This window comes from Neolamprologus brichardi, chromosome 15 (genome assembly GCF_056152115.1).
Source record: "Neolamprologus brichardi isolate AB-2024 chromosome 15, ASM5615211v1, whole genome shotgun sequence".
Lineage (NCBI taxonomy): Eukaryota > Metazoa > Chordata > Actinopteri > Cichliformes > Cichlidae > Neolamprologus > Neolamprologus brichardi.
In genome coordinates this window covers 30,649,542-30,676,620 of record NC_142118.1, presented here as the reverse complement: position 1 = coordinate 30,676,620, position 27,079 = coordinate 30,649,542, and the positions used below count along the sequence as shown (strand labels likewise).

The window sequence follows — 27,079 nt, the reverse complement described above, 5'->3', positions numbered from 1 at the left end:
TGTGCATTTGCAAGTGTCTGGTAGTTGTTCCTGTTCAGAGATGAAATTTGGCATGTTGTGGAACCCTAATATCTAATATCCACTCTGGCAGTGAAGTGTTTGTCAGGTGTTTGGTGTTCTTAATTTGTATGCAGATCTTGTACTGTCAGGGTTTCTGGTTTGTTGACCCAGTGTTTTCACTTTGTACTTTGAGAGTGTTTTTTTTTTTTCATTTGATTCCTGTTTTATTGTGTTAGCCTCTGTCTTTGGCTACGTTCACATTGCAGACGAAAGCGCATCAAATTCGACTTTTCTGACCCTATGCGTCCAATATCCAATCATGGTATGACAGTGTAAACGGCACAAATCCGATATTTTCAAATCCGACTCAGGTCACTTTCGTGTGTGGTACTGAATCCAATACATATCTGATGTTTTAGAAAGCGACTGCTGTTTGAATGGTCATGTCACATTAAATCCGTTTTTTACGTCACTGACACAAGACAGACGCCAATTATCAGCGCCGGAGAAGACATCGTGAACGCTTCCTGGCCATCCAGTGAAACTGTTGGGAAGACAACGTTGGAAAACGTGAACATTTTATTTGTACTGTATAATCTGCAGATTCAAACAGAAATCTGCAACTATCCTTTGAAGCACCGCTCCTCTCTAAAACAGCAATAAGGATCAGTATTAGGACATATATAAATAACAAAATAACTTTATAACTTAAAGCAAAATTGGGAAACGTAAAGTCCGAAACAAGTCTTTATGTTAAGGGCCATCAGTCAAACAATACTGTTTGGTCTGGGTCTAAACAGAGTCTTCTTTTGCGCATGCGGGCCGCTTTGAGGGTTCACACTAGAACGCGTTTGCTGTCACATTTTATTTGTAGTGTGAACAAGCAGACAAAAAAAATGGATTTGATCAAAAAATCTGAATTGAGCATTAAGACCTGCAGTGTGAAGGTAGCCTTAGTGTATTATGTTTGGTTCTACTTCCCATGTGTCATTAGTTAGATTTAGTTCAGCTGTGTACTCTCCTGTCTCTTATCATCATCATCAGCTTGTGTATTTAAGCCCTAAATTTTCCTAAGTTCCTTGTCTTGTCATCATCAGTCCCGGTTGTGTGTTGTCAGGTCAGTTCAGTTAAATTCTTCCAGCCAGTCATTCAGTCAGTCGTCTCATATTCTGTTTATCCTGTCTTCACAATAAGCACCGTCCACAGCCTTCATAAGCCTGCAAGTCCTGTTTTTGGGTCCTCTCTCCTCCCTCTCTCCACACACCGACGTGACATGTACTTAATCACTGTGTTCTGCTGAACCTCTAAAGCTCAGTGCTCATCATCGCAAAATGCATTTTATTTGTGTGACTTTACTTTTTGTCATTTTTCTTCATTATTAACACATCAGCAGATATAGTAAACTATAAAAAAGTATAGTGGAAAAAATTTCCAATCTTTATTTATTAATATTTATTGATATAACTTTCATGCAAATAAATGGTACTGATTTTAAATCCTAGCAAAGTTCACACTCTGTGTTGTAAGCATCCAAGTGCACCATAATTATAGAATGGTAAAATAATAATAAAACAATCACTACTGCTGATTATTATTTTGAGTTTGAATTTAAAAAATGTAAACTTGAAAGAAAAATATATACGACCTCTTTTGTTCTTAAAGATCTGATCTTTTTCAGACAGTGCATTTGTTAGGTACAGAGAGGGCAAGAATTGTCACAACAGCAGGGCCAGAGTGGATTCATTTATTGCATGGTAATGCCTTTAATGACTCATAGATGCCTTAAGTTAATCTTAATGTGTTATATTATTATTTATAATAGGATTATTTTAGTGTGTGTGCTGCGTGCCCTGCATACTGTGCTCTGTGTTATATTATTATTCATAATATACTATTTGTAATATTGTTATATATTTCCAAACCTTCATTGTTTGAGCTTCAAAAACAAATGAACTTGTTTTTTCTTCTTTTTAAATAAAAAGTTGAATAAAAAGTTGAATACTGTCACTTGAATACTGTCAGCAACATTCAAGTGCTGGACAGCATCGATAACATGGTCCCCCACACAGAGTCCTAGGCTATGTGTGTTATCTGCTTTGAGAGTGAAGGTAGTAAATCTCTTACACTGTGTTTGGGGAGATTTACTACTTTGACCTGAGGAATGTGAATGCTGTAAAATTATTTACCAGTGATTATTTCTTGCAGGCAGGTGATACCTGTCTACATGTGGCGGCCCGCTACAATCATCTGGCTGTGATTCGTATTTTGCTTGGAGCATATTGCTCTGTGTCAGAGAAGAATTTGGTGAGTTGTCGACTGACTGGGGCATTTTTCTGGTAAAAGCTACTTGATGAAAAATTAATTGGAACTTTTTTCCTGTAATGTGAAAAAAATCACGTTTGAATTATAGAACTGGTTTTTTTTTAGTAGCTCTTTCTATCCACTATAATCAAGTGCTTGTTTTTCTGATAGTTGGAGTTCTCTTTGTAATATCATAGGGTCTTTACCGTATAATAAAAAGTGCCTTGACTTTATAGTTGGTGCTGTATACATGCACTCAACAGAAAGAACAAGTTTATTCCTGTATTTGACATAAAGTGTGTTAATATTTTTATTCTAAGCCCCACTTATTGCAGACACGCTGTCTGATGTGGAAACCTCGGACGCAGGTTCTGGTTGCTTGAGGCCAACAAGTACTGATTTTTGGGGGTTGAATTCTGCTGATGCAGGACTCGCTGATTCAGGCTCAAATTCAGGTGCTGGTGGGGGCTGCCTAGCACCCTTGGGTTCTGGTGTGGGCTCAGATAAAGGGTGTCCTTCAGGCTCTAGCACCGCAAGCTGTGTGCCCTGTGCAACCCCAGCATCAGGAATACAGGCAAGAGGTCACAGCACTGCCATCTGGTCCTGCTTTGCCCGAGCCAAAGGTGCTCCACTGGCTGGTCCTGAACCCTAACTCGAACCCTCCGGTGCAGAGCATGATTTGCAATGTGAATGAAGCTCTTGCAGTGGTTCTATAAGGACCAAATGGCTCATAACATCAAGCTAGACACCCCATACACCCAAAGCACCTCCCATAGAATACTCCCAAAAAACACATGTAGACTGGTTGAGCAAACTCCCACCCACCCTGAAACATTCTTAAGAGGCTGGGTCCAGTGTTCCGCAGCCCAGACGAAAGCCGCATTGTTCCTCCTGTATCTGAGGTTCGACTAACAGATGGACTCTCCTTTCCACCACCCTGGCATAGATTTTCCCCAGGGACACCTGGCACACAGTGCCTTCTGTGGGTGCTGGGTCTACAGGAGGGTCATTCCATGTCCCTTCTTTGGGCTGCTCTCGGCCAGGCTCCATAGGCCAAAGCCTGGTCACCAGGTGCTTGCCCTCGGGTACCCTTCCCAGGCGAGGCTACATGGCGGGGTCTCAGTAACACTATCCTGAGATAAGAGAAGATAAGATAAGATAAGAGAAGAGAAGGGGTTTAGCTGTTCCCTTGATCTTGTACTGGCAAGGTCTTCTGAATCGCCCTTTGTCTGGTTCCTCACCCTGGACCAATTTTTCATGGGAGACCCTACCAGTAGGCAACAAAGCCCCCCGACAATATAACCCCTCCTCCATGATAAGGCAGTGATTCATGGAAAGGGAGACACACAAGTTTTTCCACATGATTGCATATATCATATTAGTTGAACTTGTAAAAATATATAATGAAATTATAACTAGTAGAGAAACTAGTAGATTAAATGAACCATATAAGGTGGGGATTTGCATGTTAAGGATGAGATTATTTACATCATATAAGGTAAGATTAACATGGAGGAGTGAGGATATTATGTTGACTGAGTCATATTAAGATCAAAATTAATAAATGAAGAAGTTAACTGAAATAACCTTTTTTATTCAGATATATAGCTCATAGTTAATAATCAGTATGCTTTTTATGTTCTCTTGTAAATAAAATACTGTTTTATGATTTGTAAATCATAACATTTTGTTGCTATTTACATTTTACACAGGATCCCAACTGTTTTGTAATTGGATTAGTAATTGCATTGTTTAATAGACCACAATAATAAAGAACTGGCATCTGTTTGAGATCTTCAAGTTAAGGTTAAACTTATATTAACATTACCTAACACACCTTTTTTATGTCAAACATTACCGTGCATTTATTTGAGAAGAATTGTTCTTTGATGATTTAGCCTATTTATCCCTTCCAAAGAGCACCTCAAAGAGACACAATTTAAATCCAGGAAGCACTCCTTTCTCCTTTGTTTTTAATATTGATGTTTTTAAAAACTATTTGTTTCATATTCATGTGCATGTCTGTGTGTGATGAATTTCCTCAGGCTGGAGACACTCCACTACATGTGGCAGCTACACTGAATCATAAGAAGGCGATACGCCTGCTGCTGGAGGCTGGAGCAGACAGTCGCATCAACAACAATGTGAGTGTCTCTGTAGACTCAGGAGAAGCATGTCTTTAATTTTAGCACATTGAAAAACCATAGTAGTTATAAGTGGCACTTTCTGTTGTCTAAAAGTTTCACGAGTTTTATAGAAATTTATAAAAAATGTCTTGACTTGAGGTTGGCCTATGATTTTCTATGAGTTCCTGCTTTAGTCCTCAAGGGATGACTCAGTTTTTCTAATTAGTGTATTTCTCCAACTATATCCAGCCACTAATATGTCCTTGTTGGATCACATTTTAGCCAGCTCCTCATTATTGTCTTTGTCTGTCACAAGCTAGAATCTCAGGGGACTCAACCTCAAGGTCAGAGGTCAAGTTTTCTGAAAATCTTGTGACTGCCATAAGTTAACAACAAGCCAGCGTAGAATTTTGAAATTGAAACCATAGGTATGCCTAACAGGAGGCTGAGGGTTAGCACTGGCGAGTGCCAGTATTTTTTTAAAGGCAGACATATTTATAATGATGTCAGATCCATATTAAATATGATAAATATGATAAATTCTAACAGGAATTATCATCTATGACTACATCATTTCTCCTTCCACTCACTTGTCAAAATAACTGAAAAAGGAGTTGTCTTAAGAAATTGTAGGGGGTTGACTTGGGATAGGGTCTCACAATGCATCCACTTCCTCCATCAGCTTGCTGCCAGTCGCTGCTTCTTGCTTTTAACTCAAAGCTGTGCTATTCACCATTTCTTTGTAGAAGCAGCAGGTAGCACCTTGAAAAGCATTTGAGCAATTGACCATCAGTAGCTGGAAATTCTCTAATCGCATTACAAATCATTATACCTTTTTTGGAGATGTCATTTCATATAATGAAATGTTAAATGGACTGATTCTTATATAGCGCTTTTCTACTCTCCTGGAGCACCCATTCATACAAGCACTTGTAGAAGTGCGTACTAACATTCACACATATTCATACTCCAATGGATCATCGGAGAGCAACTTAGGGTTGACCTGCTTTACCACCTGAGCTACAGCCACCCTGAAATGTGTGAAGGTTCAGATTGTACATTAAAATATCCCATCAATACTAACAGGTTCACAGTGATAGAAAATAAGTTAATAATTTGCTAACACATATTGAGTTTATAAAAACAACAACAAGAAAATAATGTATTCATTCATTTTCACCTTTCACATAAAAACACATACAAAAAGTAAAAATATCATAGGTTTTACCACAAGCCAGGGAAAACATCCGGTCTGCATGGAAGAAAGAGGAAACTGTGACCAGCTGAAGGTGGACTCATGTTTTGTCTGTCTTGACTTGTATCTCTGGGTGTCTGCAGGCAGGTCTAACAGCTTTGGACCAGGCCAGAGAACACAACAACCCAGAAGTAGCTCTTCTACTGACTAAAGCACCCCAGGTAAACTCTCACTGTGACCAGTACAGGCAGACATAATTTATAACTATAATAAATAGCTTGATTGTTTTCCACGTATATGAAAAGTAGGATGTGTGATTTTTCTTTCTCATGGGCTTTTCTAGGTTTTATTTGTCATGTTTAGTAACTATAGCTCATATTTTACCAAATTTCACTGCCCAACATTTTAATCTCTTATTTTTAGTTCATCAATTTAAGAAAAAAACAATAAATGTAAAAAACTAATAAATAAATAAAATACAAGAAAAAAGAATCAGATCACAAACTATATTTAACATACCAACAGCTAAAATTTAATTTTTTTTGAAAAGCCAGTAAAAACTGTACTCATCAATACTTATCAATACAATATATACAATATATAATTCACAAATCATACTTGATGAATTGTGTGTCTTCTTGTGTTCAGGTGCAAAGTTTTGTGCGTGGCAGGAAAGCAAGGAAGAGGAGAGATGAGCTGAAGGCAGAAGGTCGGGCCCAGTCAGTGCCTAGAAATGCGATGCTACCCTGTAAGGTGAATATACTTAAATGTCAGTGTAGCTGAAACTTAATGAATGTAGACTTCCTCACAAAAATAGGAAAATGTCAGCAAAAACTGGAATGAACAGGAATGTTTTTTTATGGAGGAGGGGAGTCAGGGTTGTTTCCACATATCTCTGGCGTTGGCCACACACAGTGCTAGCCCTAAGGATTTTTATATTTTTGTGGGGACAATGCCTTTATCATATTCTTTAGCTAGAGTTAGCTAGAGTGCCAATATCATTGTGTGCCAGGAATTAGTTTCTCACTAATTCATTTAATTAGGAGTTATTATTCATCTCTGGCACACTTCTACAGCATGTCATGTCTTTTGTCTTGTCTCCCTCTCCTCACCCCCAGGTGGTCATGACAGATGGCTGCCTGTCGGTGAGCCTGGTTCTGCTGGAGGTTTCTTCCTGTTAAAAGGGAGTTTTTCCTTCCCAACTGTCGCCAAAGTGCTTGCTCAAAGACGGTTGTCTGATTGTACGGTCTTTACCTTACAATATAAAGCGCCTTGCGCAACTGTTGTTGTGATTTGGTGCTATAAAAATAAAACTGAATTGACATGAATTGAATTGGCCAAAAGTATGCACTCACCCATCCAAATTACTGAATTCAGGTATTACTATCACTTTCATGGCCACAGGTATATACGATTTGACACCAAGGCATGCTTGACTGTTTCTATAAACATTTACGAAAGAATGAGTTGCTCTCAGGACTTTAGTGAATTCCAGTGTGGTACCTTAATAGGATGCCACCTGTGCACAAATCCAGTCGTGAAATGTCCTTGCCACTGAATACTCCACTGAATATAGCAAAGGAAACGATTGGGAACACTGCGATTTTGATAGAATTGTAGACTTGAAGTATTGAAAAAAGAAAAGGGAAAAGACAAAAATCCATAATATGTCTCATAATGTCCACTTTAAAATCTTTCATACTGTTTAAATGTTTCTGGAAACTGCTTAGATAAACCTTCCTCTCGTTCTACAGAGTAGTGCATCTGCTGCAGGCGACAGCCAGAGCAGTGACCAAGCTGCCTGCAAACACACTAAGGTAACTGACGCCAGGAGAGGAAAGAACAGGAAGTGGAAAAAAAAGGTAAGACCATGCATATAAATATGGAATAAACCATGGAATAAAAACCTTTAAAAAAAACAAAACAAAAGTAACCAGTAATAAGGGCTAACCTCAGAAGAAACTATCCCAGGTTTGTCCTGGACTTTGGCCAGCTGGTCACAGGAAGAGTCACCTTTTTTAGATCCATTTAAAAACCATTTAAAACCACTGAAAAATTGTCCTCTGGAGAAGAGCAGAGAATGTTGAAACCGTTTAATGAGTTTCTAGAACCAAGAACAGAACAGCACAGCAAAAACCAAGCAAACCTGGGGTGTACAGCACTGGTGTTGCACAAGCAGCAGACAAAGACAGACAATGACAAAGAGAAGGCGTAACAGAAAGATACAGAGAGAAGGGATATTTTGGCATCTTTCTGACACATTTATGGTTAGAGGTAATTCCGATTGCAACTTATTTATGGCCAGCAGGATATTTTTGTAGCCAAAATCAATTACTTGTTACTAATGAATTAATAACTTACAACCACATAGTGTTGGTTAACTATTGCAGTTTTATGGTCACTGCAGAGCAATAGGTCATAAGACTTGATGCATAGTGTTAGCATGAACCATTAATCTTCGAGAGCAATTAATCAGACTATAAATCATGATATATCCATTCAAAATATATAATATAGAGTATATAATATAAAATATAGATACAACTTAAGTCAGTGACACACGGTGACACAGATGATTTTCCACCCTGTTGCCTAAACACGCAAACAAAAACATCTTACTGCATTGTTTACCAGTTTAACAAAATAAATTGGATCACATCAAAAAATACCTGCCTGTCTGCACTCTATATGGATGTCTTCATCTTTCTACACTCCTTCCTAGCCAATGGATTGTAAAATATTATTACCTACGTAGTTAGTTAAATATCTACTACTACCACAAGATGGCAGTAATGTAAAGGATGGATGCAAACATGCCAGGAGCTTTTTAGTTTATGTCAGTTTTTACATGCTTGTCCTGAAGAAGTGCCACTGATATAACTAAAAAATGTAGATAAGGCACAATGTACACATTGCACAATATAAAAACCAAAAGCTTAACATATTAATTCCCTACAAATGCTGTTGCAGCCGTCCTTGTCTGACCCTCTGCACTGCAGAGAGACCAGGCACTGTGGAACCATTCATAAGAAGAAAGGTAAACTGCGTGGAACCGCCCCTTATGTTTCCATCCCTCCACACAACTTCAAAGCCTATCAGCTGTACACACTGTACCGAGCAAAAGATGGCAAGATAATGCAGGTAAGTGAATAGACTACCATCACTGAGGGTGCCAATTTGGCACAAGTAAGGTGCTGTTAAATAACAACCAGGCTAGGTAGACACTGAGAAAAGCAAATAATTATTCTTCAGACAGTAAATGCCAGTATCTTGTATCTAGCTTGGTTACTGGTAATTACTAAAGTAGTTCTAATGATAGTATTTAAGTCTAGGATCCAGGTACATCACAAGATGCTGTGTTTTGCCCCTTGAAATTCTTTACAAAGCATTTACTACAGCCACCTTCAGATGTTGCTTGTTTGTAGGTCTCTGTTACTTCATTTGTATCCTCAGCAACTGAAAAGCATGTACTGTTAGGTTAGGATGTTGTGACCGAGTTGGCCATTGCAGAATATCAATTTTTTGCTTCGAGAAGCTATTGGTTTGCTTTTGTAGTATGCTTTGGATAGTTGTTCACTCACACTATGAAGTCTGTGCGATCATTTACACCACATGGCTTAATCTGAGCGGAGAGTATAGTTTTGTACATTTCACAATTAATCAGCAGCCAGTTTGTTCTTGGCTATAACGAGTGGTTTGCACCTTGTTGTAAATCCTCTGTATTTACATTCATGGACATGTCTCTGATATCTCCTTGAGTGTGTTCTTGACTTGGCTAGTCAGGTTTCTATTAATCAAGAAAAAAAAAGTGCTTGTCCATTTTTGTGGGCTTGCAGGCTTTTTGTTGCTGCTGAGCTGGCTATTAAATTCCTTCTTTTTAAGAATGTACCATATTGTTGATTTTGCCATTCCATTTTTAATAGCTATAGTATGTATTAACATGTTGAAGTTTGTATGGATATATCTTGAAAATATGACCTAGTGTCTCAATGATTTTACCTGTATAAATAAAGGTGAAATAAAAAAATAAAATTCCTAAAGTTTTTTTTTCTATCCTTCAGACAGGTTTATTTTGTTTTTTAAGACCTCTAACTAAACCACTACATTGGACACTGATGTGCCACCCCATACCCTGCCACACACTGGTCGTTATATGTTACTATGATGTGTTTATTTAACCCTGTCATGCATGAATTATCACAATCTCAATCAGGATTTTCTTCTTAAGTATTTTTATTCTTCCTTTCATACCAACAGATAAATAAAAATACTTAAGAAAAATATCCTGATTGAGGTTGACATAACTTATGGATGAACGGGTTAGTAGTGTGTATTAAATCGTGTAATAAAATAATTAAGAGACACTTATACCACAGTGACCAGAGCGAATAATGAAGATTTAAAGAAAATGTCCATTTGTTTGTCGTAGCAATGCTTCTTGGCATTAAATCCTCTCTGTTGCTCAGCCCACAAATGCATTTTTCTTTCAAATGTGACATCATTTAAGAGGAAATGAAAAAGCTTTCCCATAGTATGATTTATTGCTAAGAAACGTTGTTACTGCAGCAAAATACACAAATCCACAAAACTCATATTTCCCTTTTTTCTGCTGGAATTTCCTTAATTTCCTCTTCTAACATTACACAAACCAAAGGTTATTATCACACTGTTCATAAACTTCTGGATTTTGTCCATTTTCTGTGGCATGCCTATGGTGGAGGTCTGAAGAAAATTGTGAATTCTGCTTTTGATTCATGCAAGGAGCTTCAGTCTACTACTCTACTACTTTCCTCTGGTGTATTTTTCTATTTATAATAACCCTGGGTCTATGCTGAGTGTGCGCAGCTGATGGGCGCTGTGTAAAACGCCTGAATGTGGTAATGTGCTACATTCTACAGGCAACCCTCCACCTCTGCCCTTCAACCTACCTGTAGACTGTAGAATGTAATGATGGGCTAAAACATAATGGCCCTTCATGTTTAATGTGACCATTGAGGCATATCAGGCAACTGTACCAAGCACTCACTATTTATCTGTTTTAAAGGTAAAGAGTTAATTACATCACATGTGAGTGCTCAGAATGTTTTCATTTATTCCTAATGAACATCCTTGTTTCTGTCATTTTTCCACTACAATACCTTAATGATTTAAATATGGATTTCTGGTTTGTGTTACAGGCTCCTCTGAATGGCTGCCGCTGCGAGCCTCTCATAAATAAACTGGAAAACCAGCTGGAAGCTACCAAGGAGGAAATGAAAACTGAGATCCACATCATTCAAGACCAACTGAACACCAAGATGGGCCAGCTCGACCGCAAGAACAAACACCAGGTAGCATATACAGTTGCTCATTGCAACTGATCCACAGAAGAAAGTAAGCACTCACATAACATTAACTGCAGTTGGTGCTATTCACCAGGTTAACAGCATTTCAGAGGCCTCCCTACCTCTCAACTCTGCCGCCCTGGTTTTTCCCTTCCTTCATGACTGGTCTTTCTGTGTGGAGTTTGTGTGGGTTCTCTCTTCTTCTCACAAGTGAGGTTAATTGATGATTCTGAATTGCCCATAGGTGTAAATGTGAGTGTGAATGTTTGTCTGTCTCTATGTGTCAGACTGGCAATCTGTCCAGGGTGTACGCGTACACCCTAGGCATGACTGAGGCCATTTCTGATAAGGTCTCATGAGGTGTAGATAGATCAACTGAACGACCAGATTCATTCCTTAAGGACTAAGGCTTTTTAGATACTGTTCATCTACCGTCTAGGTTTTTTATAGGCCTGCCTTTTGGCTTCATCTTTTGGTTTCCACTTTTCCAAGTTTTCTTACATTTTCAAGGACGTGCTGCACACCAAGTCATGATATGCCAAGTTTTCTGCTAACGAGTCTTTGGGAATCCCCTTGTTGACAGATTGTTGAAATGGAAGCAAGTTACAGTGCATCCAAAAAAAGTATTTACAGCACATCACTTGTTCCATATATTAAAATCTTACAGCCTAATTCCATAATGGATTAACTTCATTTTCACTTTCACCTCATTCTAGATACAATACCCCATAAGGACAAAGTGAAAAAAAGTTGTTTGAAATTCCTTGAAAATGTATACAAATCCAAAATATACCACACACATAAGTATAGAAACATTCACGGACTTTGCTACTCAAAATTTGAGCTCAGGTGAATCCTGTTTCTACCAATCATCTGTCAGATGTTTCTACAACTTGGAGTCCTGCTGTTGTAAATTGGCTAGGCTATTGTAATTCATTGTTATAATTATTATCAGGCTGTCCTACTCCCTGAAAAACCTTCAGTTGATTCAGAATGCTGCATAGAGAGAGAAATGTCTTCCTTCTCTCTTCCCAACGGTCAAGATGACTGCCCCTCCATGAGCCTGGTTCTGCTGGAGGTTTCTTCCTGTTAAAAGGGAGTTTTTCCTTCCCACTGTCGCCAAAGTGCTTGCTCATAGGGGGTCAGTTGATTGTTGCGGGTTCTCTGTCTGTTTGTTTTTTTATTGCAGGGTTTACCTTACAACGTAAAGCTCACTGAGGGAACTGTTCTTCTGATTTGGTGCTATACAAATAAAATTGAATTGAATTGCAAAGATGGGAAAATGGCTGTGCACTGATGCTCCCCATCCAACCCGATGGTGCTTGGGAGGTTCTGCAAGAGGAAACTGTCCAAAAATAGGTGTACCAAGTTTGTAGCGTCATACTCAAGACTTAAGGCTGTAATTGCTGCCAAAGATGCTTCACTAAAATAACAAGGCTACATGCACATGTTATATGTAAATTTATATATTAATTTATTTATTTTTAATAAACTTACAAGAATTTCTAGCAAACTTTTTTTACAGTTTGTCATTATAAGGTATTATGTCTAGAATTTTGATGTGAAAAATTAATGTCAATTTGACAAAATGTTGAACAAGTGAAGCGCTGTGAATACTTTCCGGATGCACCTTAGTTACTCCTATTAGTGTGAGAATTTACTTATCTAAGTAGAAGTAAAGAGGTTGAAAGCTACTCCAGTAAGATTGAAGTACTGAAGCAACTTTTTTACTCAAGTCAAAGTGAAAAAGTGCAGGCTCTGGAATGTACTCCAAGTAAGAAATTAAAAAGTAGCTCCTTGAAGGACAATTCTACCAACTATTTTTGTACAAAGGTAACTGAACCTTGTGCTATATTCATATAATAATAAAATAATATTAGTACATGACAATAAAAAATTCAGAATGGTCTTTAGTTACAAGGAAGGAAATGATTTCTCTTTTGGCACATAAACATAGTGTGGTAAGAGGATGCATGTGGTCAGACTGAAAAACACGCAAACAGGGAAGAGTGGATTGCTACAAAACAAAATATGGACAGATGGTAATGAACAGATTACACCATCGTGCAATAAAGAGAATGTGTGTTCGATCACAAAACAGCCGATCAATTAGTTTCACCAAGTTTGTTTCTACACGAGTCATTTTGTAGAGGGTATGGCAGCATTGACAGTTTGTCTTAAAACAATAACTGTAATGTGCACATTTTGGCTTTTTTCTCAAAATAGTATTATGACTGTTTTCTTGAAATAAAATTACAACTTTATTCTCAATTTTTTTTCTTAATGTGGCCCTAATACACATTTGTAAAACTGTCACAGAACAGAATAAACAGAACAAGAATGTCTGTCTATTCTTGGGTTTTTAGTGAAGCCTAAACTTGAATGAATTTGTAGAATGAAGGTGAATAAAGCTCTGCCTTTAGCCTGTGTGACAGCAGGGTTTGAATGCAGACATGCAGTAAAATGATAGGAAGCACAGTAGATAAATCCTTTATATTTTTAACGGTGTCAGCCCTGTTTTCACGTTGCTGTCTGTGATTAGATCTGGGCTCTTGACAAGATGACAGTGGAGAGAGCGTCAGCAGAGAGAAGCAGCTGTCTGAAGAGGATCGAGCAACGGGCCCTGCAGGAACGACGTGAAGCAGAAAAGAGACAGGTAACACTGTCAGGATACCTCTGACTGTGGAACTCTGACTGCTCTGTGTATGAAGCCATGACAGAATGATGTTTGTTGTGTGTGAAGTTTGTTCATGAAGAAAAAGGAAATTTAACACATAACAGACCTTTTACTGTAATCTCCAGATCAAACAAAGGCAATAGAAAATGTTAACTGGGGTCTGCATAACATTGGGACACAACAAGCTATCGAAATTGGGCATCATCATTGAGTGCTGTGATAAAGTGTTTGCCCCCATCCTAATTTCCTATTTTTTTGTATGTTTGTCATACTTAAATGTTTTAGATTAACAAAAACTTCAAATATTAAGCAAAGATAACACAAGTACACACAAAATGCAGTTTCTAAATGAAGGTGTTTATAATTAAGAAAATAAATTAACTGTGGTGTATCACATCTTTGGAATGCTGAGTTCAATTTCTCTAGTCACACCGAGGCCTGATTACTGCCACGCCTGTTCGGAATCACTTAAATAGGACCTGCCTGACAAAGGGAAGTAGACCAAAAGATCCTCAAAAGCCAGACATCATCCTGCGATCCAAGGAAATTCAGGAAAAAATGACAAACAAAGTAATTGAGATCTTTCAGTCCGGTCCAGTCCAAAGGTTATAGCAGCAACAACTCATCCAACAGGTCTCAAAAGACTCCAGAATAACATCTAAAGATTGCAGGCCTCACTTGCCTCAGTTAAGGTCAGTGTTCATGACTCCACCATAAGAAAGAGACTGAGCAAAAATGGCCTGTATGGCAGGCTAAGAGTTCCAAGACGAAAACCACTGCTGAGCAAAAAGAAAATAAAGGTTCATTTCAGTTTTGCCAGAAAACATCTTGATGATCCCCAAGACTTTTGGGAAAATACTCTGTGGACGGACGAGATAAAAGCTGAACCTTTAGGAAGGTGTGTGTCCCATTACAGCTGACGTAAAAGTAACACAGCATATAAGAAAAGGAGTACCAGCAGTAAACATATTGGTGTTAGTGTGGTGGTCTGGGGCTGTTTTGCTGCCTCAGGACTGGGAAGTCTTGCTGAGGTGAATGGAACCAGGAATTCTGCTGTATACCAAAAGCTCTGAAGCAGAATATATGGCCATCTAACCCTAACCCTATTCTACACCACTGTATAGAGGGGATTTTATTGTAGTTAAGGACCGTACAATAATACAGAGAAAACTGCAACAATCAGATGGACAAATGCTCGGTGACAGTGCCCTTCAGCAAAACCAGGCTGAGGGAGGGGCATTCATCTGCTGTGACTAATTGAGGGTGAGAAGAGGACAAAAGACATGTTGTGCAAGAAAGCCAGAGAATAATAACTAATTATTACGTGTAAACACACAGGTAAGTGAAGAAGCACCCAGTGCATCATGGGAAACTGTAGCAGCCTAGACCTATTGCAGCATAACTAAGGGAGGATTTAAGGTCACCTGATCCAGCCCCAATTTTATGCTTTCCTCAAAAAGGAACGTTTATACCTATTGTTAGGCTTCCACAAAAGAGGGGCTCTGCCTCCCATTCTACTTTTAAATATCCTAGATACCCCAAGTAAACCGGCGTCTGGGAGTGAAGTGCTCTATTGGTATGTTTCACAGGGTAACCAATGCCCTCATGGCAATTGTTATAGTTTTATTACATCTAGCCAACAAAATAGAATAGTTGTTTTAATTGTGAATGTGAAGCTATTGGTGCTGTGGTCCATTCCTTTAAGTCATAAGTATGTGAAGTAGAATAGATGTTACGGTAATTTTTCTAAGCATTTCTTAAGTTGTCATGATTTTCATACTAATAATTACACAGTGGGCCCAAACATTGAATTGAATTGAATTGAATTAAAATAACAGTATTGCAAACGCTCACAATTATAGATCACATTCTATGAACCTATAAACTGGATGTGGATGCTGTTGAAGGCAGAGGAATATCTTGCCGTGTAATTACATTAGCACATTCCACCCAGAGTCATTTCACTGCCTCATTTGCACTCAGCTGGCTGTGGAACCCCAGAACATTAAACTAGTCAGATGTTCTCGATATATTACGTATAAAATTTCCTCAACTGCATCATGTTCACGCGAGCTGAATCTGGAGAAGGTCTATCCAAAGAGATTCCAGGGCTTCTCTTATAGCTTGATGCTGTACAAAGAGGCACTGTAATATTAATAGGGTGCAATTCTGTCTGGTCAGTAATATATGCTTCAGTACGTCTATTGACTCCTGCAGCTAGCATTATCATTCTTTTTCTGTACTGCTGGTCCACAGTATGCTGAAGTGCCCATATATCTGCAAGCAGGGGGACCTGATCAGTTGACCTGTGCACAATTGTTGTGTAAAGCGCTTTGAGTGCTCAGAAGAGTAGAAAAGCGCTATATAAGAACCAGTCCATTTACCATTTACCACAATTAATTAAACTGAACTGTACACAACTTTTCAATCTCTGCAGGTGATCTTATACGGGACTAATGTGCTGCATCAGGTGGATGTCAGGATATAATGATGAATAGATGAACTCCATTAAAGATTACATCATTGTTTTCTTTTAATCTACTTTTAGGACAGTGTATGCACTAAATGAATGGGAGCTGATCTAATGAGCTCTTCTGTCATTAATAGAACTCTTGTGTGTGGTTCATTGTGTCCCCTAAGCAGGCAGCTCTGGCCAGTGAACTGAAGAGCTGGTGTCTGTCCAAACTGCAGAACATGGAGGGCCGTGTCACAGGAGAGCCCAGCAGCACCAAGTTACAGCACTCCTCTACTGTGGCCGAAGCTAATGTAGCACCCTTCGCTGTGGTGCCCATTGGACAAGGGGGCAGCTCCCAGTGCCTTGAGCACCACAGTGACCCTCCACTCCTGGAGTTCAGCCGGGAAGAGTCCAGTGTGGCAGAGGGTGGCACAGCCAGTCACTACTTTGTTGTTCATGTGGAGAGCTCTCCAGGTAACAAATCAGCATAAACAAAGATGCTTTGTTTTGTTTAAAAGAAAAAAGAAGAAGCTTCAAATCAAATTTAAAACAGCAACCCTGTAAATTAATAAAATGAATCCAATGAAACCTCATTTTCCTGTTCTGAGCTGATAGGAGTGATAACTGGTGTGGTCTTCTGCTGTAGTTCAGCTGCTTCAAGGTTCTACATGTTATGTGTACACTGTTCAGTAATGCTCTTCTGAATACCTTGCTTGTAATGAGTTACTGTTTCAGGAACTCAGTTTGCCCATTCTCAACCAGGCATTTGTGCCTAGAGAACTGCTCACAAAATAGTTTTCCACATTTTTCTGTGTATGGTTGTGTGGGAAAATCCCAGTAACCCAGCAGTTTCTGAAAAATTCAGAACAGCTGGTCATCAAAGTCTGTCTTGATAATGTCTAAATGCTAAGTGGCCAGTGATATGCAAAAGAAAACAGCAAGTATCTTCAGTATACATAAACAAATAATAAAGAAATGAACAATTACATAATTCCTACCCATTCCCACCCAAATTTGGCATCAGTTCTGGAATCTGAAAAAACAGGAATTCTATACAGCATTTATAGGTCTATTCACACCATGAAAATACAACAGAGAAAATGCTACATGCTATTTGTGACTGCAGATTTGCATTGCATGCTAATTATCAGGCTGCCTAGTGGGTTCTATTCTAATCTTATTTATACAGCAACAGAGAGGCCTCGGGGGTCTGTACCTTTGCATTGTAAGGTACAGACCCTAGAATAATACAGAGAAAACCCCCAATCAGAATTTAGAAGCACAGCAGGGTACCATGAAGTTTAATGTTGGCTGAACCTCTTGTGAATTGTACAGATGGTGATAAGGATCAGAATACAGAGGATGACTCTCCCGCAGCAGCCAAGAACCCCCCATCATCTGTTCAGGTGGTTCGGCCAAAGGAGCGCTCTGTGACCTCTGCTGACACCAAGAGGAAGAACCAGGAGCTGAATGATGTGGACATAATGAGGAGTGGGGCCAGGAGCCAAAGATCCAGCAGCTTCTCTCCAGCCACGGAGCGGCGCTGCAGCAGCGGAAATGACATAGGGATCAGAGAGAAGGAAGGACACTGTGCTACAGGGAAGCACCAGAAGAAATATTTTCAGGGTAGGACTAAATTGAGAGGGGACATAAAGGTCAGGCCTCTAGAGGTCTTTGGAGGCCAGCCTACGTTTACTCAGGAGAGGGACAACATGCATGCCATTGAGGTGACCCAGTATTTCTTTGAGACGGTCACGACTCAGATGGAGCGCTGGTATGAGAGGAAGGTGCAGGAGGCTCAATGGCAGGCAGATCAGAAGGCTCAGACAGAGAAAGATGCTCTGATTAATAGGATTGCCTACCTGGAGGATGAGCTACGTATGCTGAGAATGCATCGGGACGAGGACTGTTAAGATACAATCCATTTGCTGGAGGGAGAAAAACACTGCTGAGATCTGTCCAGCATTGACCAAACATCATATAAATGTGATTCCTCTTGAGGACCAGTATACAAAACTGCAGAACCTCAGAACCACAGTCTTAGAGCAAAGTGCTCCATTGGGGTGGTGTGGTAGTATGAAGTTTTTAAGATAAGATGCACCCTGATTATAGAAGACTTTGTCAGGCAAAGGGTTTTAAATTTGATTCTGGATTTGCCAATGAAGCCAATGAATGGAAGCCAGTACAGAAGAAATATGCTGTCTCCTTCTAGTTCCTGTCTGAAGTTTTTTCGGACACCCTGATAATAATGAATTGCAGTAGTCCAGCCTAAATGTAATACATGCATGAACTAGTTTTTCAGCTTCGTTCTGAGACAGGATGTTTCTAATTTTGGAGATATTGTGTAAATAGAAGAAAACAGTCCTACATGTATGTTTAATTGTGGTGGAGGTGTGGTCCCTGGCTCAGCTGCAGGGGAGGGGTGGCGCAGTGAGTTCAAGGGGCAGTGCCAGGTAGGTGAGTGGACAGGTAGTCGTGTGGCACTGATGAGCTCTCTACTGTTGTCAGTGATGCTGGAGTGGAGAGGAGGAAAGGCTTTAGAAGGTGTGCGCAACGCTGGGAGAGAGCTGTGGTGAGAAGTGTGTGTGCCAAACCTTAAAAGTACACTGCTGTGTGTCGAGAAATAAAAAGAAACGTTTCGTACACTGTTTGTGTGGGTCCGGTCCTTGTACAGTGGTGCCGAAACCCAGTCGGAGTATGTCCGAGCCTCAGGCCGCGCCACAGGCGCAGCCACTCCAAATCCTGGCCCAGATGCTGGGAGAGATGGCGACCATGAGCCGTGATCAGGCGGGCACACAACAGAAGCAGATGGAGCAGTTGTGGGAATAGCTGGACCAGCAGATGCGGGACCTGGAGCAGCTGGTTGCAGTTGCTGCGCCGTGGGGCATTGTTGGAGGCAGAATGGATGGAAGTGAGATGTGTTCATGGTGATATTCACAAGTATCCTATTGTGCCACTGATATTAAAATACAAGGACAAAACACATAGGATTAAGGGTGCGGTTTGCTCGTGCCTGTCGCACCCCCTAATTCTGGGTATGAATTGGCCAGTCTAATAAACTGTTGTGGCAGCATGCAGGGATGCGATTACAACCATTAATAGCCTCACTAGAAGGTCCCGCCAGCTTGGGAGGTTCACTTTATGGGAGATTTTCCACTGGAACAGTCTCGTGATAACATCCTAGGCTCAGCCAAGTGATAGAAATTAATTGTCACGTGGTGTGCCCTGAAGCCGTGCAGTGTTATTACAAGATTTATCGAGTGAGTCGTGACACTCACGAGAGGAGGAAAGGCTTTAGAAGGCGTGCGCAACGCCAGGAGACACCTGCAGTGAGAATCGTGTGTGCCAAACCTTACAGTACACTGCTGTGTCGAGAAATAAAAAGAAACATTTCGTACACTGTGTGTCTGGGTCCAGTCCTTCTACATTAATGTACGCTTTGAAGGACATATCCTGTTCAAAAAGTATTCCTCAAAGTGTTACTGGAGGCCAAGGTAGTGTCATCCAGAGTAGCCATCTGGTTAGAGACCATATTTTGACGATTTTTTTATAACCTCAGTTTTCTCTGAATTTAGAAGCAGAAAATTCGAGGTCATCCGGGTCGCTTTGTCTTTAAGACATTCCTGCAGTTTAACTAATAAGTGTGTGTTATCTGGCTTCATCGGTATATAAAGTTGGGTGTCATCTGCATAAAAGTGAAAATGTATGCTTTGCTTTCTAATAATACTGCCTAACGGAACCCTGTAGAACTCCATAACTAACGAGAGCAGTACCTTTAATACCTACAGCATGCTCTAATCACTGTAATAAAATATTATGGTGAACAGTATTGAGTAAAATAAAGGTCTGTAAATTACTTTACTCACATTTCACAGAATGTATTTTTAGTAATAAGTCTGATATGAATTATTGTGGGGATTTCATTTTTATGTACTGTTCTTTTACAGTTTTTCTCCATTGGTTTGGCTCATTTCTTGAAACAGAAATTACATTCTCAAAATAACATGGACAAACCTCCAAACCTCTTGGCAAATGTTCACAACAGAATGGCATTTCTCATTCATTTTATAAAATGGCAAATGCCTTAGTACATGTCTCAATTGTCTCAGTGCATCTTTGCAAATGATTAAGTACAAGTAGCCTACAGTTATACAGTTAGCCCACATTTAGCACATTTTCCAAATGAATAGATCTTGTAGATCTAAACTGATTAATTGATTCTCAGTCTAATGATCATTCCCTCCAAAACATGTCAGCATGATTTCATTGTATAAGTACTCGCATGCACAACCGTCTGTTCAATTGTCAAAATTGGTCAAGAACATAATACCATGGATACCAAATATGAATTTCTTTGAATATTTGATAAATTGATGACAGTCATTGACAGTCAGGTGAAACTAGGTGTCACACACAGGTGTGTTCCATGATTGTGTGCTGCCAAACACAGATATATAGAGCTTGACCAGAGCCAGTCCGATCTCTGAACATGGATAGACAAGGCCAAGCAAACGGACAAGGGGAAGTTCTTCCTCAAGGAAGAGGAGGACGAAGAAGAAGAAGAAGAAGAGGAGGACTGAGAATGCGTGGTGGAGGAATAGGGGGAAGAGGAGGCCGAGGAGCACGAAGACACTGCTGTCCCGAATGAAATTCGGGCCACAATCATAAACCATGTCATAAACCATGGCCTCACAATGGCAGAGGCAGGTCGTCGAATGCAGCCTAAGGTGCCTCGCTCTACAGTCTCCTCCATTATCCAAACCTTTCGCAGGGAAAACAGGCATGTACTCTATGTAATCTATGATGGAATTATATGTTGTATAGGACAGGGCACTGTGCGTGAGGCAAAAAATGTATAACTTACTGTAGAGATTTTGTGTGCATCTGCCTACAGTGGTAGGTCTATACTAGCAGGTGGAGAGGACTAGTGGAATGTTTTGATACTAAATATGACAAGAAATATATTGAAAAAATTACTGTAAACTATGGAATTACATAATTCATACAGTTTAGTTAGTATTCCAGTCACTGTGCAGCGGGAGAATGAGTACAGCGAACACTGAATAAGTCCTTGTTTTTTGATTTTGTGTTCATGCAATTTACCACTGTAATGTACATTTTCTTTTTACATATGTATGAAACTTTCTTTGCGTGTGAATAAAAAATGGTTATCATTTCCTTGGCAGTGTGAGTGCAATCTGTGATGTCAAACCTTGGAGGCTACTCTTTTCTGTTGTATATTGTTGGTTCTCTGCCATAGTGACAAAACATCTAAACATTTTGTATGGCAGTACTCATACAATGCCAAAGGGACGATGCATTTTGGGGGCACTGACTATTCAGATTAGAAAGAAATGTAGTTTTGACACATGAGTGAACTGTTTTAGGGGAGATATGAGCTTTTGCAGGTGGACCATGTTGTTGTGATCAACCATCCAGGTTTATTTTGACAAAAGCACCAAGAATGATGAGAATGTCCGATCTGTGTCGAGAAATGAGCCAAAGCTATTGAGAAGGATCTTTGCCATTTTGGAGACACTGACTGTTTAAATGAGAAAGGGATTTAGATTGAAGCCTGAGTGAACAGTTTTGGAAGAGATATGAGCTTTTGCAGGTGAGCTATAGTGTTGTGCTAAACTGTAAGAGTGTTTTGCCAAATGATCTTAGAGTTTTGAGAATGTAATTTCTGTTTCAAGAAATGAGCCAAACCAATGGAGAAAAACTGTAATACACTGTAATTGCACATAGGGGGGGCAGTCAGGCTTCTGCACTGTGGATAGTGGAGGCTTTAAATAGCTGTGGAATCAAACAGTTTTCTTACCGTGTCGGGCAGTGTACAGGGACATTCAGGCTGATTCCTGTGAATTCAAGACTGTGGAAATATATGTTTTCAGAGGGTTTTCCCAACAGGTGATCTAGTGGATTTTTAGTGTCTCCTCTCTCTGTTCCTCTTCCCCTCTGTTTTTCTTTCCTTCTCTTTTTCACAGTTTCTCTTGTCTTTCTCTTTCCTATCCCCTGGTTCTGTTGTTCCATTTGTAATAACTTAAAAGTAAAATAAACTAGAAAAAGTTGCTTTTCCTGCAAAAATGCAGTGTGAATGCCGTGTAGTGGAATCTGAAAACAGCAGAAGGAGAACTCCGCTGAAAACACTGTGTAGAAGCTGAACTCTGCTGCTTGAGAGTTCAAGGATGGAAGACGTGCAGCAAGCACCTCAGGTAGGATTCGAACCAGCACCAACTGGTCTCAAGGCAGCTGCGCATCTCACTGAGCCAAACTTGTTCTCAGGTGACTGAAAAGATATGAAACTGAAAATTGTCCTGAAAAGAATAGAATAGAATAGAATAATCCTTTAATTGTCCCACAAGGGGAAATTTGGTTGTAACAGCAGCCAGAAAGACACATGTACAAACAAACAGTACACAGGACACAGAACAGAAACATAAACAATTTTTCTTACATATTTACATTAAGGACAACGGTTACTATAAACAGAGTACTGTACAGTTATTAAATTAAATAAAAATAACTACAGATAAGAGGCAAAGCAGGTTGTAGTGCGAATCGGTTAATTAACTTATTGCAGTTACAGCGCAGATGTAAACATCTATGTTTGTTGGGAGCATTCAGATTGTACAGTCTGACAGCTGCAGGGAGGAAGGACCTGCGGAAATGCTCCTTCATGCATCGAGGATGCAGCAGTCTGTCACTGAAGGAGCTCTGCAGTTCAGCAACATTTACATGCATGGGGTGGGAGACTCTGTCCATCATAGATGTTATTTTGGCCAGAGTCTGTCTCCCACCACCAGCACTGGGTCCAGGGTGCATCCCAGAACAGAGCTGGCCTTCCTGATGAGTTTATCCAACCTCTTCCTCTCAGCTGCTGATAAACTGCTGCTCCAACATACCACACTGTAAAAAATGACAGATGCCACCACAGAGTCATAGAAGGTCTTTAAAAGCGCTCCCTGTACTCCAAATGACCTCAGCCGCCTCAGCAGGTAGAGTCTGCTCTGACCCTTCCTGTAAAGAGCAAAGTGTTGTGGCTCCAGTCCAGTTTATTATTCAGGTGAACACCCAGGTACCTATAATGGTAAATGGACTGGTTCTTATATAGCGCTTTTCTACTCTTCTGAGCACTCAAAGCGCTTTACACAACTTGTGCATTCACCCATTCACACCCATTCACACAAGCACATCTCTCTAGGTGCTTTCTAGATAACATTCACACACATTCATACTCCGATGGATGCATCGGAGAGCAATTTGGGGTTAGTATCTTGCCCAAGGATATTTGGCATGCAGACTAGGGGAAGCCAGGAATCGAACCACCAACCTTCCGATCAGTAGATGACCTGCTCTACCACCTGAGCTACAGCCACCCTGATAAGAGTCCACTATCTCAATGTCCACTCCCTGGATGTTCACCGGTGTCAGTGTGGTGTGTCTGCGTCTCCGGAAGTCCACCACCAACTCCTTGGTTTTCCCGGCTGATCAGCAGGTGGTTCTGCTGACACCAGTCTACAAAGTCCAGAGTCCACTGTCTGTACTCTGAGTCGTCCTCACCTGTGATGAGGCAGACTATGGCAGAGTCGTCAGAGAACTTCTGTAGGTGGCAGCGTGGGGAGTTGATGGAAAAGTCTGCAGTGTAGAGGGTGAAGAGGAACGGTGCCAGCACAGTTCCCTGTGGGGCCCCTGTACTGCAGACCAGCGTGTCAGAGACACAGCCCTGTGACCTCACATACTGTGGACGTTCTGTGAGGTAGTCCAGTATCCACTGGGACATGTGGTGGTCCACTCCCGATAGCTCCACCTTGTCTCTCAGAAGTCGTAGCTGGATGGCATTAAAAGCACTGAAGAAATCAAAGAACATGATCCTCACAGTGCTTCCAGGCTTCTCCAGGTGAGTCAGAGCTCGGTGCAGGAGGCAGATGATGGCATCTTCCACCCCAATGCCAGGCTGGTAAGCAAACTGTAGCAGATCCAATGAAGACCTCACCAGGGGGTGCAGATGGTTTAGAACCAACCTCTCGAGGGTCTTCATCAGATGCGATGTCAGGGCTACCGGCCTGTAGCTGCTGAGGTCCTTGGGATGGGAGGTCTTTGGTACCAGTACCACACAGGAGGTCTTCCACAGCTGTGGTACTTTCCCCAGTGACAGGCTCAGGTTGAACAGATAACCTAGGATGCCACACAGTTCATCTGCGCAGCATCTCAGGAGCCTGGAGCTGACGCCATCTGGACCTGCAGCCTTCCACACCTTGATCTTGCGAAGCTCATTCCTCACTTGAAGTGCTGAGATAGAGGTGAAAAAGCTAAAAATTCTGCTGAAAAAAGGTGAAGAAACAGAAAATTGTGCAGAAAAGGGGCAAAGAAACTGAAAACTGTTGAAAAGAGCTGAAGAGGCTGAGATTTGTGATGAAAACAGGTGAAAGAGCTGAACTTTATGCTGAAAAGAGGTGAAAAAACTGAAAATTCCGCTGGAAAGATGTGAATTAGCAGAATTTCTGCTGAAAAGAGGTAAAGAAGCTGAAGTTTGCAGTGAAAACAGAGAAAGAAGCTGGAATCTGTGCTGAAAAGGTTTGAAAAATGGAAAATTCTGCTGAAAAGAGGTGAAAAAGCTGAAATTTGTGTTGAAAAGGGTTAAAAAGTTGAACTGTTTACTGACAACTTTTTTCGTCATAAGTGGGATTTGCCAAAAAATGGCATAAAAAGCTTAATATCTCAAAAAGTATGAAAGGTATGAGCACCAAAAGATATAGCTGGCATTAGCATAGGGAGCAGAACAGATTAAAGTTTAAATGGTGGAAATTGGCTGAAAACTGAGGGAGTAGTTAACCAGCAAAGGTCGGAGCAACTAGAATAAGGTAGAATAAAGTTTAAAGAGAAACAGGATCTCAATAGTGCCTTGAGGCATCACACAATAAACAGAGGAGACAGTTTTTTGGTCGTATGAGTCTCAAACATACTGGTGGCAGTCCGAGTACATATACTGGGTAAGTGACCTGGAAACTTTCTGGAAGGGGACTCTAACGCATGATAGGTGGAGCAACATGTGAAACCACAGCCCCTAAATGTTTGTTTACACTGTCTTCTTGAAATATCTACTTGTGTAATTGTGTCTTAAATTATCTGTGTCTTTAAAACAGATAAACCTATGCTTTTATATGAACTTTTCAGACGACTAAAAAGGACGATAACTAAAAGGTGTTTCTCGTAGTTCTGTCAGTCTGTAGTCTGTGATAAATGTCTTATAAAAATAATTTATGTGCCACAGCTGTGGCTGTCAAAAATTATCTCAAATAAATACAATGAACTTTGCAAATTCTTCTTTAAGCTGACTGTCAAGAGATAAGCTATCAAACCTGTGATAGATCAATATGCCAGATCTGCAAGTTTTTTTAACTGAAGGAAAAAAGTGTGTGACTGAGGAAACTTACAGTTTTGCAAAACACCCCAAAAACACATTTTCAAGAAAATGATAAAAGGAATCTTGAGTCTATGTACACCTGTTTAGAGCAGATGGTTTACTTTATTTTTACAAACATATAAACTTCATAGAAAAAGTAAGGAAACTTATTTGGGAAATCAGTTCTTTGCTGTTGCAAAGCAATAAAACGTGGCAATAAAACTTATGCTATTGGAAAGTGTTAGGTCTGCACTTCTACAGGCCCTGCTGGTTTAGAGACTTATTCCCGTTAACAAAGCAAGACAAACAGCTCAACCGGTTTTTCACATGCTAGCAAGGGAAGGATCTCAGAGCAGCCCTTCTATCCTACGGTGTCAGACCCCTTCGAATAACAATCACCACACAGCAGCCTTTTATTTCTGTGACACAGTTTACACAAACACCCATTATAAAAAAAAACAAACCCTATGGTTATAAAAGATTAGGCACTGTGTGTGTGTGTGTGTGTGTGTGTGTGTGTGTGTGTGTGTGTGTGTGTTTGTTTGTGTGTGTGTGTTTGTGCTTGGGGGTGCATTTGTGTGACCTCCTGTTCACCAAAAGGGTCATGAAAGCAGGAAATTTATGAAACAAGAAAACAGAACCTTCACCTGGGATGTGCCTATAATAAAACACTACAGCCTCCCCCACCTTTCAACAGCCTGGGGGAGGGGGGGGGGGGGGGTCAGAAACAAAGGAATGTCTTTGATCATACAGTTCGAACTAAGACTTACTGATTTAAGTACAAAAATGGCAACATTTAACAATTTGACTCTAACAGAAAATCTGTTTATTTTCCCTTAAATGGGGCCATGTTTGTAAGGAAAATGTATTCATGCGTTGAGCAGCAGAGGTGAATATGTGGATTATGCCCATAAAAAATTGCCAGATCTTCTTTGCCAGTGCCAAACAGCTTATTCTGCTATTGACTCTTGTTTTTAGCTTCAGGTACCCCAGGTGCTTACAATACAGTGCCTGATTGGTGCCTACTTAGTATCTCCTGTGAGCATGGACCCTGGTGCAGCGATATATGCTCCAAGCACGCTATATTTAACTGATGTGGATAGAGCCCGTGCCATAGGGCAACTTTAAACTTGGCATCACAAGAAGACCGTTTCTGCTCACTGTCTGCATTTAGAAACCATAAGCGGTCTGCTACAGATTTGCAGTCAAAGTTTGCAGGATTATTTTGCCAATGGTGCTCTGTCCAGACAATCCATCAGGCCCATAAGCACCGACGTCAGCGACAGGTGCACTAAGCATGAGCGTGAGGAGAAATTTTAGCAATGAATATAGATTCTGCCTTTAGCAGCTGGATTGTTGTGTCAAAGTGTGGAGAAGACACAGAAAAGCTCTGAGCACAGATCCATTGAGACTGGGGTCTATCACACCAGGCAAGACCCCAGGTGCAGGCTGTGTAAAGATGCCCCTGAGAAAATCCAGCACGTAAAGGTTGGGTGAAAGATGCTAGCAGGCAGGAAACTCCACAACCAAGTGGCCGGCATAATATACAAGAACATCTGTGCTGAGTATGGCCTGGAAGTCGTAGGGTGGTCGAT

General features: G+C 40.4%; 1 protein-coding gene across 4 annotated transcripts in view; it reads left to right on the top strand.

Annotated features, from left to right (window-relative positions):
- ankrd6b (ankyrin repeat domain 6b) overlaps positions 1 to 19,926 on the top strand; it is a 60,541-nt gene extending 40,615 nt beyond the window's left edge. The window contains exons 5-14 of one of the 4 annotated variants that reach the window (XM_087852655.1): positions 2,206 to 2,304; positions 4,347 to 4,445; positions 5,766 to 5,843; positions 6,271 to 6,375; positions 7,377 to 7,484; positions 8,593 to 8,763; positions 10,800 to 10,952; positions 13,489 to 13,602; positions 16,267 to 16,552; positions 17,414 to 19,926. In XM_087852655.1, coding sequence (XP_087708781.1) covers positions 2,206 to 2,304; positions 4,347 to 4,445; positions 5,766 to 5,843; positions 6,271 to 6,375; positions 7,377 to 7,484; positions 8,593 to 8,763; positions 10,800 to 10,952; positions 13,489 to 13,602; positions 16,267 to 16,552; positions 17,414 to 17,991 — 1,791 coding nt within the window. In that variant the 3' untranslated portion in view covers positions 17,992 to 19,926. Of the gene's footprint in view, positions 1 to 2,205; positions 2,305 to 4,346; positions 4,446 to 5,765; positions 5,844 to 6,270; positions 6,376 to 7,376; positions 7,485 to 8,592; positions 8,764 to 10,799; positions 10,953 to 13,488; positions 13,603 to 16,263; positions 16,553 to 17,413 lie in introns of all 4 variants that reach the window. The other 3 variants (XM_087852654.1, XM_087852656.1, XM_087852657.1) reach the window with 3 other exon arrangements.
- Positions 19,927 to 27,079: the final 7,153 nt, after the last annotated feature.